Genomic DNA, 14,869 nt, shown 5'->3' with positions numbered 1-14,869 from the left:
GTAACCAACATTCCTAGCACTGTAGTGCTAACTCTATGGAGGAAAAGAACAGAGCATTCACTTTTATCAACGACTGGCCAGTTCAGTGGTAGCGCTCAATGATCCCTTCCAAATGCTACAGTTCTGAACCATTTCATCCCAGTCTAGTTACTTCCTACTCTCCTAGCAGAAAATGTTAGGCTACAAAACAAGTCTTGAAAACAAATTCAGACTGAAATTACATCAAGTATCTTCTCTGACAATGGAATGAAACTAGAAATCCACAATAGGAAGAATTTTGGAAAAATAACAAAAATGTAGAAATTAAATAGAAATTAAATAACATGCTCTTGAACATTCATTCAATGGATCAATGAAGCAATTAAAAGGAAAAATTAAAAATACCCTGAGACAAATGAAAATGGAAATACAACATAATAAAAGGTATGGGAATTCAACAAAAGCAGTTCTAATAATGAAGCTTATAGAAATAAACAACTACATAAAAAAAGAGAAATGTTCCAAATAAACAACCTAATGTTGCACCACAAGGAACTGGAAAAAGAAGAGCAAAGTAAGAAGTCAGCAGAAGGAAGGATATAATAAAAATCAGAGCAGAAATACATGAAATAGAGAACGGAAAAAAAAAATACAGAAAAGACTAATGAAATTCTTAGTTGGTTATTTGAAAACATAAACACAATGAACAACCCTTCAGGCACACTAAGAAAAAATAAGAGTGAAATTTAAAAAATTATAAATGAAAGAAGAGACATTAAAACTGATACCACAGAAATACAGAAAATCGTAAGAGACTTATGAACAACTATATGCCAACAAATCAGGAAATCTACAAGAAATGGATAAATTCCCAGAAACATACAATCTACCAAGACTGAATCACAAAGAAATAGAAAATCTGAACAGACCAGTATGTAGTAAGGAGATTGAGTTGGTAATAAAAAGTCTCCCGTCAAAGAAAAGCATAGGAACTAGTGGTTTCACTGGTAAAGTCGAACAATCATTTAAAGAAGAACTAATACCAATCTTTCTTGAACTTTTCTAAAAAACTTAAGAGAGAATATTCTTAATTCATTTTACAAGACCAGAAGTACTCTGACATCAAAGTCAGACGAGAATACTATAAGAAAATTACAGACCAGTATCTCTGATGAAAACATGCAAAAATCCTCAACAAAATACTAGGAAGCCAAATCCCACAACACATTAGAAGGGATCACTCACCATGATCAACAGGGATTCACCTCTGGCATGCAAGGATGGTTTAACATACACAAACCAATAAATGTGATACACCACAGAATAAAGGAAAAAAATGATCATCTCAGTATTTGCAGAAAAAATATCTGTTAAATTCAACATACTTTAATAAACTATCAACAACTTAGGTATAGAAGGAACGTACCTCAAAACAATAAAGGCCATAAATGACAAGCCTACCAGCTAGCAATATACTCAGTGGTGAAAAGCTGAAAGCTTTTCCTCTAAGATCAGCAAAACACAAATGCCCACTCTTGCCACTGCTAATCAACATAGTATTGGAAGTCTTAGCTAGAGTAATTAGGCAAGGAAAAGAAATAAATGGCATTCAAATTTCAAAGGAGGAGGTTAAACTGTTTGCAGATGACATGATCTTATATATACAAATTCCTAAAGATTCCACCAAAAACCTGTTAAAATAAATGAATTTAGTAAAGTTTCAGGATACAAAAGAAACTCAAAAATCAGTCGCATTTCTATAACTAACAATGAATGATCCAAAAAGGACATCAAGAAAAAATTCCCATTTATAATACCGTAAAAAAAAATGCTTAGGAGTAAATTTAATCAAGGTGAGAGATTTGTACACTGAAAACTATGAAACATTAATAAAAAAATTAAAGAGAACACAAATAAATGGAAAGACATATGTTCGTGAACTGAAATAATTAATATTGTTACATAAATATTAACATAATCTATAGATTCAGTGCAATCCCTATGAAAATTCCAATGACATTTTTCATGGAAATAGTACTATGATTTGAGTTTGTCCTCAGCGATATTCATGCTGAAATTTGATACCCAGCATGGAGGTGTTGGGAGGTCGGGCCTAGTGGCAGGTGTTTTGAGTCATGGGGGTGGATCCTTCATGAATGACTTGGTGCCATTCTCTTGGTAGTGAGTAAATTCTTTCTTGTGCAAGAAGAATTAGCTCCTGTGAGGGCAGGCTGTTATAATGTAAGTTTCCTCCTCCTGTTTGTTGCTCTCTCTTTGTACTCGTCTGCTACCCCTGTGACTTAAGCCATGTTATCATGTAACAAGAAAGCCCTCACCAGAAGGGCAATCTCCTTCAACTTCCCGAGTACACTTTCTCTTTTCTTTCTTTTTCTTTTTGAGACAGGGTCTTATCCTGTCACCCTGGTTGGAGTGCAGTGGTGTAATTACAGCTCACTGCAACCCTGAACTCCTGCACTCAAGTGATCCTCCCACCTCAGTCTCCCAAGTAGCTGGGAGGGACTACAGGTGTGCACCACCATGCCTGGCTAATTTAAATTTTTTTTTTCATACAGATAGAGTCTTATTATGTTGCCCAGGCTGGTCTCGAACTCCTGGCCTTGAGTGATCCTCCTGCCTTGGCCTCCCAAGGCACTGAGATTATAGGCATGAGTCACCGTATCTGGCCATAACTCCTTTTCTTTATAAATTAACCAGTCTCAAATATTCTACTATGTCAACATAAAACAGACAAAGATAAATAGAAAAAAACAATTCTATAATTCATATGGAACCATGAAAGACCTTGGATAACAAAAGCAATCTTGAGCAAAAAGCTAGAGATATCACACTCCCTGATTCTAAAACACATTACAAAACTACAGTAATAAAAACAGACATACAGACCAATGGAACAGGAGAGACAGCCTAGAAATAAACCCACACATACACAGTCAACTAATCTTTAACAAACATAAGAAGATCACACAATGGGGAAAACACAGTCTCTTCAATAAACTGTGCTGAAAAAACCAGTTATCCACATGCAGAAGAATAAAACTGGACCCTTATCTCACCCCATATATAAAAATCCACTCAAAATGGATTAAAGACTTAAATATAAGACCCAAAACTACAAACTACTTGACAATGATCTTGGTAAAGCCTTTTTGGATACAACCCAAAAAACATAAGCAAGAAAAGCAAAAAGATAAATAGGATTGCATTAAAGCAACAATCTTCTGCACAGCAGAGGAAATAATTAACAAAGGCAATCTACAGCAAAGGAGAAAATATCTGCAAACCACACATGTGATAAGGAGTTATTATCCAAAATATATGAGAAACTCAAAAAACTCAAGAGCAAGGAAACAACCTGAGTAAAAACTCGGCAAAGGACCTGAAAAGATATTACTCAAAAGAAGACATACAAATAGGTAACAGGTATAGGAAAAGGTGCTCAAGAACACTAATCATCAGGGAAATACAAATTAAAACCACACCGAGATACACACCTCATTCCTGTTACAATGACTATTATAAAAAGACAAGAGGTAAGTATTGGTGAGAAGGTGGAGAAAAAGGAAACCCCTGTACACTACTGGTAGGAATACAAATTAGTAGGACCATTTTGGAAAACAGTAAAGAGGTTTCTCAATACATTAAAAATAGAACTATCACATGATCCAGCAATTCTATTTCTGGGTATATATGCAGGGGAAATTAAATCAGCATGTGGAAGAGATATCTGCATTCTCCAGTTAATTTCAGCATTATTCACAGTAGCAAAGACATGGAATCAATGTAAGTGTCCATCCACTGATGAATAAATTTTAAAACAGGGTATATATACACAATGGAATATGTTTTTACCTGAAAGTAAATCAATCCTGTCTGGTGAGATAACATCTATGTACATGAAAGACACTATGCTAACTGAAATAAACCAGGCACAGAAAAGACAGATACTGCATGATCTCACTTACATGTGGTATCTAAAAACATTGAACTCACAGAAGCAGAGAGCAGAACGGTGGTTACCAGAGGCTGGAGTTTGTTGGGGAAGGGAGTGGGTTAAACGGTACAAAGTTTTAGTTAGACAGAAGGAACAGATCTAAAGATCTACTGTACAGCATGGTGACTACAGTACATAATAATGTATTGTATACAGCTGTCCCTTGGTATCCATGGGGAGTTCTAGGATTCCCACTGGATATCAAGATCTGCAGATGCTAAGTGCCTTACATAAAATGGCAGTGTTTACATAATAGCCTGCACACATCCTTCTGTATACTTTAAAATCATCTCCGTATTACTTATAATACTTAATACAATGTAACTCTTATGTAAATAATTATAGTGTCTTTTAAAAATTTGTGGTTTTTAAATATGTTGTATCGTGATTTTTTATTGTTGCTGGGTTTTTCTTGAGTATTTTTTATCTGCGGTTAACTGAATCTGCTGATGCAGAATCTGCAAATATGGGAGGCCAACTGTACTTGAAAACTGCTAAGAAGGCAGATTTTAAATGTTCTTATCAAAAAAATTGGTTAAGTATGTGATGGATATGTTAGTTTGACTCAATCCTTCCATAATATCTACATATATTAAAACATCATGTTGTATACTACCACAAATATATACAGTTTTTCACTTGGAGTTAACAAAGAACTATACGAGGAACTGGATGAAAAAACACACTCCCTTGTCTCCAAATACATAACACTCTAACGCATGTTACAGAATATGGAGAAAAACATAGAAGGATGGTTTATCTGCTGGTTTGGCAATTGAAATGAATGCTTTATACTGTCTTAATGAGCACTACACACATTCTACTGCTCTTTTTCATGTTTCTTCTATTTTAAATATGTAAATAAACTTGGGTTCAAATCTGCCGGCTTCTGAGAAGACTACTCAATGCGGTTACTGCTATAGAAAGTAAATATTCACATTGTTAAAAAAAGGTAAGATTAACACAGGAAAAAGGGAATGGGTTACATACAGGCAAGGCTGCTTGCAAAAAAGCAAAAAAGTAACAAAAGGAAATGTGGATACTAATCTATTCCTGTATAAGCTGTTAACACAGTATGAACATTCTCAAGACAGGTAAACTGGTAGCCTCAGGCAAACTCATTATTTAGCTACAGCAGTAAACAGATGCAAAGTTAAGCTTTGCTTATGCATTAGGGATGCATACTATGTTATGCATTAGGGAATGTCATGCATTAGGGAAGAGTGTACATGGGAAGAGAAATCCCACAAACCTGCTAGATAATCTCTTAATATATTAGGTTGATAAAGCTGTACTTAACTATAAGCACCTCTGTCCTCTTCTGACATTATTGTCCCTTTCCTTACTCCCATCCTTTCTCCTTAGTCTCTTCAGCACACACACACCCCCAATCCTAACTTTGTGCTTAATGTTTGGTTTTCCTTCATGTTTCTGAAACATTAATGACCAAGGCCCAGTTTTGGAGTAAGGACACAGCTTCTGTCCTGTACCCTCACTGACTGTATCTTTGTCATTCTTCTCTCCAAGGCACTAATTCTCTCTAAGGTCAACTAGAAAACTGGGATGGGAGACATACAAAGTGTTCCCACTCAGCTCATGGCTGTTATCTCTCCTGGTTTTCTACTCAAGACACAAAGTCAGCAGCCAGGAGAACTAAAATGTTTAAAAATAAAGAAGTGAAGTAAAGTGAAGTCTTTCACTTTCTGGAAAATAAAGTGCAAAGTTAGAAGCTCCAGAATTTGGGGCAGGAAGCCAACACACTGAAAAAACAGTAGAGACCCAATAGCACCAAAGGCCAATAAAGAGTATTTCCAATGAAGTTTGGCCTGGAAGTCACTTGGTAACACAACTCAAGATCAGAAATGTCATGTGGCTTCTTATCTGCTCTAACAGGTGCCACTAACTTGTTTTTATCAGAGTTAAGTCTCATTGGAATAAGGTGTTCTATAGTTGCAGCCTCCTGTTGTAAAATGTGGAGAATCTAACCTTTGAATTACAAGTTGTTAAATGTGTTAAAATGACAGAAAATTCAGTTTTGTTTCTTTGCCGTATGTTCAGTAGACTGAAAAAATTCTTCTAATAAAGTAACCAAGTAGCATCCGATCTAGATTTTAATCCTCTCCCCTCCAGAATGAGATGAACTATTTTACTGATGCAATTTCAGAGGGATGAACTGCTTCTTATGCACTGAAGACTTATTATTAGGGAAAAAAGAGGGTGCAACATTAATAGTGAAAATCTGAGTATTGGTGTAGAAAGATACACTGTAGCTTGGCTTTACTCTATTTCGATTCATGTCCATATCCTATCTACTGAGATTCCTTACTTAAGAGAGAAAGGAAAGGAATGAGAACACATATGAGAGTTCTCTGCTGCAGCAGCAAAGGGCTACTTGCACTTGATTTACACATATAAAAGAAAAATAATGCTCAGTGACTAGGAAGGTATTGTTGCTTTGTATTTCATTTCAATGACTTTATAAGAAAAGTGAATACTGGAGCACTATCTGAAACAGGGCTTGGCAATCCATCACCCTGAATTAAGAGCTTGTTACTCAATATATCCCTTTGTCACCAATCTAGTTCTTCCTTTTCCTTTGCCATTTTCTATTTTTTCTATTTACCTCATCTGCCCACATCTTTCTGCCACCTCTTTTTCTGTGCAGGACCTGTGGATTCCCATGGTCATGCTTAGCTCCATTTGTAAAATTAAGAGCTAAAGTCGCTGCTGACTCCTCAAGAACATCAGAGAAAAGTCAATGCAATGAAGATGATGAATACACTCAGTCTTATTTTATTTATTTATTTTTTGAGACGGAGTCTCGCTGTGTAGCCCAGGCTGGAGTGCAGTGGCCCGATCTCAGCTCACGGCAAGCTCCGCCTCCCAGGTTCACGCCATTCTCCTGCCTCAGCCTCCCAAGTAGCTGGGACTACAGGCGCCCGCCACCTCGCCCGGCTAGTTTTTTGTATTTTTTTAGTAGAGACGGGGTTTCACCGTGTTAGCCAGGATGGTCTCGATCTCCTGACCTCGTGATCCGCCCGTCTCGGCCTCCCAAAGTGCTGGCATGACAGGCTGGAGCCCTGCGTCCGGCCCAGTCTTATTTTTTTAATCAAACAAAAGAGAGAACATTCTTGTTTGGAGACTACTTTATGTCAACAAGCAGGCTGTATCTTTAGAGATTTTATATATATTAATTAATATATGTATTCATACATATGAAATACACACAAATATATAGGAAAAATTTCCAAAAATGTTTTATATTAAGAGGATTGTTAGTCAAAAGTTATTTCCTATTTTGGTATTTTCTGACTTCTGTTACTTTTATTCTAGACTTTTCTTTTTGAAATAGAGCTAACTCCTTCAATGTGTGTGTGTTGTCCATAGTAGGTTCAGCTGAGTAAGATCAGTTAACATTGTTTTATTTCTGTCTGCACCTGTTGACCATGCTAAAAACCCATACTGGTGGCCACAGATACAATTGAGTGCAGTTATGAAGCTTGTATGATTGGTGCTACAAAGGGGAAATACTTTTTAAGCACATGCGTAGGGCAAGTACTGGGTTCTTCAAGCATTCACATGATATTTGAATAAAGCTCAATGGAAATTATGTCTAGGCTGTGGAAAATCTTACAAGTGTACTAGGCCACAAAAATATTATCCTGTTCTTTTAAACATTTTGCATAATTATTTCAAAGATGTAAGTTAGCAATGGAAAAAAAGTTAAGAATTTTATTTGGATACAAAGGCTCTTAGGGTTACTAGGTATACAGACTATTCAATTGTCATCCATCCATGCATTCAAATACTTACTGAGTGTCTATTATATGCCAGGTATTGTTCCAAATGCCTCATATAAAACAGTGAATAAAACAACATCCCTACCTCATGAAAAGTCCTCTACCTTTTAATGGAGTTTATACTCTACAAATGATGTTTTCATAAAGATAATTTCATAAAGATAACTTTTAGTTTATATCTTAGAAGTCTCTACTGTGTGTTCAATTTATTGCAAGCTATGGATAACTTTAACATGAGGCTAACAGTTCAGAATTACAAGTATTAACTTGGCCAGTGAACAGAAAGAGAAATAGTATTTTTTTTTGCAATTATATTTAGTCATAACATATTTTAACAAAAAATATACAACTGCATTCCAAATTTACCAGTTAATGTTCATGTTATACAAATCTTGTCTTATATAAGAATATTTAGATAAATATATTTAAATATAATCACTTCTGGATTATATTTACCAAATTATTTTATTCCCATTTTAAACTCAGTCAGAATTTCATAATTCATTTTTTTCCACTCAGATGTTTATTTTAATTATATTTTAAAAGTGTGAGACAGATGTCACAAATGATCTTTAAATTAATTGAACAAAAATTCAAATTAAAAAAGAACAGAACAGGATTCCACATGTAGAATTCTACAATACTATGGCTAGGCTTCTCTGTGAGTTGGAATGTAGAGATACAGAGTTTTTTTCCCACAAACAGGCCATAGAAGGTATCTCTATTATTAAGATATTTGCTTGCTAAAAATGCAGATTTCTGGACCACATCCCAGGTCTAATGAGTCAAAGTTTATGGAGGTAGAGAATGAACAAAAATACTTATTTTAAAAAGCAGGCCAGTTGATGGTCAGATACTTAAAAGTTTGACAAGAGAAGCAATTGTGTAGTATGTGGTGGGTGGAGAGGGTGCTGTATTGCTGTCACTGTATCTACGTAGTGGTTATGTCTATTTTCTCCCGGACAGAAATTTCTTATTATCTAAGACTCTTGTTCATTATACGGTCAGGGTTTCCACTGGCAAAACGCTTTGTATGAAACCTAGCCAAACATAAGACACAGGGAACAAGACACATGGGCCATATGTTCTGCCAGGAGGCCCACTTCACCATCCAAAATGCCTGGCAGTTGTCAGAACTTGCAAGGGGAATTTTGTTTACTTTGTGAGATGCCCAGTAGGTTCCAAAGGTCATTTAGGAATACTGTCACACTGCTGCTAGGGAAGAAATGGTCTTCAACTTAAGTGTATCCACCAAACAGGACATTTGTGATCCTAGTATTCATTTTGTATCTATGGTCAATCAACAGCATTCCTTACATTGGAAAATCTCTTATTTCCAAGAAATACTACTTAAAAATGTCTACTACTAATAAATAGTAGTTTTATGTTTTCCAAATATCTTTTATCCACAAAACAGCTATATGATTAAGCATTATGCATGATATATGGTTTGCTATGTCTGAGAATCTTGACATAAATACAGTGAAATAACCATTTCAGAAATAAATTTCATATTTCAGAAAATATAAATATTTCAATTAAATAAAAAATTACTTATCAGTATTGTTTGTTAAAGATCAGGGATTTGATAATCAACAATAATATAAATAGTTTAGAAATAATTGGAACTAGTAGTTCTAAAATTTGAAAATAATGCCTTAATTATTTACACACAGCCATCTTTATTTACATACAAATCCAAAATAGGCAATATGACCTTTTATGTGGAAGTTTCAAAGAGTCACAAGAGAGGGGTGAAGTCTCAGAATACAATAAGCAGATGTTTCAAGGAGGACATGACAGACAGCAGGGCAGAAATGTGACAGAAGTCAGAAGAAGAGACAGGAAGCACAAGGCAAATGTGGCAGACACAAATGGTAACAGAAAAAGCAGCGAAGAGCCAACCTAAACATGGCATGAAGCAATGTGAAGACATCCAGGAGGGATAAAACTTGCCCGCACAATGATACAATATTCAGTCTTACGTTCAAGAAAAGAAAATGTAATTACATGTGCATCTTTTTATCAAAGGGAAATTATCTTTAGTAAATTCTATAATCTTAATTTTTTTTAAAGATGCTTCAGTTAATTCACGTGTTCATCAATACCCATGAAAGACAGCGAGAAGTGAGAGCACAATAAACAGTATTTATACACTGATATCCCTGCTCCAACAGCACGGCACATGTAACTGTGCCAATCTCTATCCTGGGTGTCTAGGAAAGTTGCCATAAAATGAACAGGTGTTTGGATTTGATGGGCTCAATGACTCAGTTTCGTAGAGGTTGTGCTGTTTACTGGTAGCTAGAGCAATCACTTCCTTAACCTCTCTGCACAAAACCCGACACAGCAGTTCTTTCTTACGCCAGTTCCTTGTACTGGGATGCATGCTTTTACCTAAGGGTGAGCCACCTCTTCTTAGCCACAAAGGCCATCTGTGGCCCTTGAGATGCTGTGGCCAGAGGAAGAGAATGAAGAGAAAAAAGGAAGGGCTAAGAAAGACTATCTTTATGGGAAGGAAAAGAGAAACTATAGGAGTGGGAAGAAAGGCAGAGAGAGGGACTGGGAAGGAGCGTAGCTCTCAGTGTTGCAGGCAGGATAAAGAGTAACTGTCAAATGCCTCAGGGCTGCACCGTAATTCACCTACCTCTTCATTCAGTAACTCTTAGGCATTTGCTTTAAAAATTCAGTCCTCCCTCAGTATCTGTGAGGGACTGACTGCTTCCAAAACCCCTGTGGATATCAAAATCCCAGGATGCTCAAGGCCCTTGTATAAAATGATGCTGTACTTACATTTAACATACACACATCCTCCTGTATACTTTAAATCATCTCCAGATTACCTTATGTAATCCCTACACATCATTTCATTTGCGTGGATTCAACGTAAACTCAGCATGCTGCAAATTCAAGTTCTCCTCTTTAGAACTTCATGAAATTTTTCCTTTTCTAAATATTTTTGATCTATGGTTGGCTATATCCACAGACACACAGGGCTGACTGTAAAATGTATTCAGGGGATTCACCGATAGGGAACAGGACTAGATGATCCTTAGGTCATGATGCTCTCATCACGTATCCTTGCCTATTCTGTTCCTCCTATACTGTCCTGCACTTCCTTCCTGCTTGTTCACCCTCTCACTTTTCTTCTTTCACTGCTGGACCTTTCGCTGGCGCCCCCTGGAACTTGTATTTCATGAAACAAACTGTTTCATATTTTCTACCTCTTGTAGAAATACTGCTCTTCACTTCCCTGCTCTAATTAGAACCTGGCTATCCTCTAAACATACTGGTCTCTCAGCAGCCCTTTTGAAAGAAGGATTTGAGTGTTGCATTTGACTGCTGGTACGCAAATGCAGGTTTCAGAGCATTAGTTCTCATTTGTATAACAACTTCCATTTTTTGAGCCTCCTGAAGCCCAGTTATCCCAACTCTACTCTTTGCTATAATTTACTGAACCCTACCCTACATTCACTAAGAATTTTGGTGCCTAATTTACTCTATACCTCAACTCTAGATATTACATACTGTCTGTCTGGACAACTCATCCAAAATTCAGGTCTCACTGTTTAATCTTCTGGCATCTTTTCTTCTCCTTCTCACTTGAGTCACCTACTTCTACAGTCACATCTGGCAGACCTGTCCTCTCTGCAATGACTATAATTTCCCATTCTCAGATAAGAACACCTGTTTATATCTTTTGGGCTCAATAGATATTTGACTTCAATGAAACCTCTACTTTCTATACATCAACATTCTCCTTCAAGAAACTTATATTACAAATTATCCTTTCTCCTATATCTTCAGTCTATCCTTTTTTTCCACTGGAGATTAAACATGCTCAAGAATCTTTTGTCTTAAACAAAACAACCAAAAAAAAGTGATGTCTTTCTGTACTCATATCTTCTGGTTACAATTCTGCTTCTATCTCACAGTTAAATTTACAAAACAGTTGGGCATTTTTTGTACTTATTGACTTCCTGCTCATCCCTCAATCCCTCCCAATCTGCTTTCTGCCTCTACATTTGTATTAAAAGAGCTCCTTCTAAAGTCATCAGTGACCTCATTAGACAAACTAGTCCATACTGTAGTTGATCCACCTTCAGAACTACTGCCTCCTTACCGAAGCAGAGCTTCCCTGTGGCCTTTGTTGCCAGCATACCCCACTGGATTGCCGGTCCCTGGTTGCTCCTTCTCATTTTCCAGCCCTCTCAACTTGATTCAATCTTTTAAAGTTAAGGACTTCATAGGACGTGATCTGAAGCAAACTTTTCTGTTAGTGACTCTGAATTTTGTATCTCCAGCTCCACTTATCAACACTTTTCTGGACAGTTCTACTTGGATGTCTTAGGCACCTTAAATATGGTATGTCTAAATGTATCTTCTTCCAAATGCCTTGTATCATTAGCCATACCACTACCCACCTGCTTATTCACATCAGAAACCAGGGGTGATCTATGAAATCTCCTTCACTAATGCTGCCAACATTCTCTTACTATCTTTACCTTAAACATGTCTATAATATACCCACGTCTCTCCATTTCTACTGCCATTACCCAAATCATTGGCTGCCATCAGCCAAATCATCTGCTCCATTGGCCTATATGTCTGTTTTGGTACCAGTACCATTCTGTTTTGGTTACTGTAGCCTTGTAGTATAGTTTGAAATCAGGTAGCGTGATGCCTCCAGCTTTGTTCTTTTGTAGTGCTTATCACAATTATAACACATTAATTATTTGTTAACATCTGTGCTTCTTGTCCCAATTCAAACTCCTTCACCAATCTCCACAAGAATAGTAACCATATCTGTTTTATTTATGTGTATGCTGCGTCTATGAGGCCTAGCACACCGCCTGTGTGCTAGTATATGTCCAATATATATGTGTGGAATGAATGGATGAACGCTTATTCTAACTGTGGGATTCTGTTTATCCCAATAGACTAAAGAGTAATATGACTGATATTTTCAGGTTTTACTCAAATAACAGTGAAAAAGAGCAATTAAAAGTTCTTTAATGCAACTACAGTTTTCTTGGGAGAAGGGTACCCTAATAACTGCCTAACTACTGGTAGTGAATTTCAACTTATAGCTGATTCTACTTACAAACCACATTACTTAAAAGTGAAAAGAGAGTATCAAAAACTCAGAAGAAGGAATAAAGAATACTTCATCTTGCTTAAGAGTCAACCCCACCATTCTCTAATTCTCATTCTCTAATTATTCCTTAAAGCCCACATTTGCTACTACATTTAGATACTGATGTGTCTTTTGTTTAAGTTTGGTTAGAAAAAAAATATTAAAAAAGCATATTTAAGGAAAAGAAAGGACAAAATAGTCTTGGCTTTTTATTAAATACCCCTTAAAAGCAGTAAATCCAATTACAGATCCAGTCTGGATATCAAATTATAGCAATTTTCTTAAAATTCTGAATGAAGCATGGAAAAAAATTAGGAAAATAAAGCCAAAATTTGGCTTTACCCTGAAATAGCAATCCATGCTGTTTAAAAAGCACATTACATCTATCTTGTAGCTGTGTTCATTAGCCAATTTATTTTATCCTTCTGTTTAGACACATCCTTTTTTCCTTAGATCCAGGGTTGAGTAAAAGAATGAGGAAAACTCTTACTTTAAATAAATCTTTAATGTAACCAGACCTCTATCTACTTGTGGTGGATAGCAATATTATAGAGGATGATAGGAAACTGGAATTTTAAGCTGTTACATTTTAGCCACAGTGTACATGACTATCGCTATTATGTTTGAATAAGCATTCTGTGTTCCTCTCACAATAAAAAATTAGATGGTTAAGCTGAGGCTTTCAGGCAGTATATCTATGGACAACAGTGGCATCTACCTATTCACTGTCAAGCTTGTTCTGATGTTCATGCTTTCTTAATCAGATACTGCTTCCTATATTATATTGCCTTACCTATGCTTCTACGTGTTCCTGACCTACTTTACCTTCACAGGGATGTCCTCCTCCTGGTTTGCTTTCTCTGAGGTGAAGACATATGAGATTTCTTTGTGAGATGTGGTCTGGCGGCAGATTGCACACTTAATGGAGCTTCTGTGAGATCCCACGCTGTATTGTTCAATAATTATAGAAATGCATTCATTACAGAAACAGTGACCACAGGTCAGTACTGCCCACTAAAAAGAAAACAGAACAAGCCTTAGTGCTATCAAAGATGCCTTACAACTTAGAAGTATATCAAAAGGAGAAGAAAATCACAATTTTTCTTCCCAAAGATTTTATGACATTAATATTCTTTGTCATAAAGCCAAGTTGTGTCTTTAAATTAATTTTTTATTCCAAAGTAAGCTTTCATAATCTTTGGTTGTGTTCATCCTAAAAGTGAGCATGATAGTCATTGTAGAAAGGTGGTGGTCTCATTTCTGTATTTGGGAGGAACGTAAATCAGTCCTTCAGCACTCTAACAACAGATATAACAGAGGGAATCAGAACATTAATTTGGAGTTAATATCATACTCGACATATTCCATTTAGTTTAAAAAACAGATTTATATTTTCACAATTAAAGCACTTACATAGAAATTAATTATGGGTTAGTTAGTATCTCAAATTTATTTTGAAAGTGGTTCTGGTTATATTTTTTAAAATACAACCAAAAAGAAATTATTATTATTTTTTAAATAGTCTCGGTCTGTCACCCAGGCTGGAGTGCAAATGACGCAGTCTTGGCTCACTGCAACCTTGCAACCTCTACCTCCAGGGTTCAAGCGATTTTCCTCCCTCAGCCTCCCGAATAGCTGGGATTACAAGTGCTCGCTGCCACGACTGGCTAATTTTTGTATTTTTAGTAGACAGGGGTTTCACCACGTTGACCAGACTGGTCTTGAACTCCTGACCCCGTGATCCACCCGCCTTGGCATGGGATTATAGGCGTGAGCCACCGCACTTGGCCAAAAAGAAATTTTTAAGAAACCCCTTGTCCTATCTGGAAAAAATAAAATAATCCTCTGTGAATCTCTGCAACATACCATGGAGACTTTGGCAATGAGAGATGTAAAAGAGCAACAGATTTAGTCTAGGTGTAAGTTCTAAAAGCTATGGCA

General features: G+C 36.4%; 1 protein-coding gene across 6 annotated transcripts in view; it reads right to left on the bottom strand.

The window, feature by feature from the left end:
* The window catches only part of SHPRH (SNF2 histone linker PHD RING helicase), a 97,488-nt gene that overhangs the window by 11,886 nt on the left and 70,733 nt on the right, over nt 1–14,869 (bottom strand). For all 6 annotated transcript variants that reach the window (XM_050787324.1, XM_050787321.1, XM_050787322.1 and 3 more), the window contains one exon: nt 13,754–13,942. In XM_050787324.1, the coding sequence (XP_050643281.1) occupies nt 13,754–13,942 (189 nt within the window). The remainder of the gene's footprint in view (nt 1–13,753; nt 13,943–14,869) is intronic.

Source organism: Macaca thibetana, chromosome 4 (genome assembly GCF_024542745.1).
Source record: "Macaca thibetana thibetana isolate TM-01 chromosome 4, ASM2454274v1, whole genome shotgun sequence".
In the NCBI taxonomy this organism is placed as follows: Eukaryota; Metazoa; Chordata; class Mammalia; order Primates; family Cercopithecidae; genus Macaca; species Macaca thibetana.
Note: the sequence above shows the minus strand (reverse complement) of the source record. Positions and strands in the feature narration are given on the sequence as shown.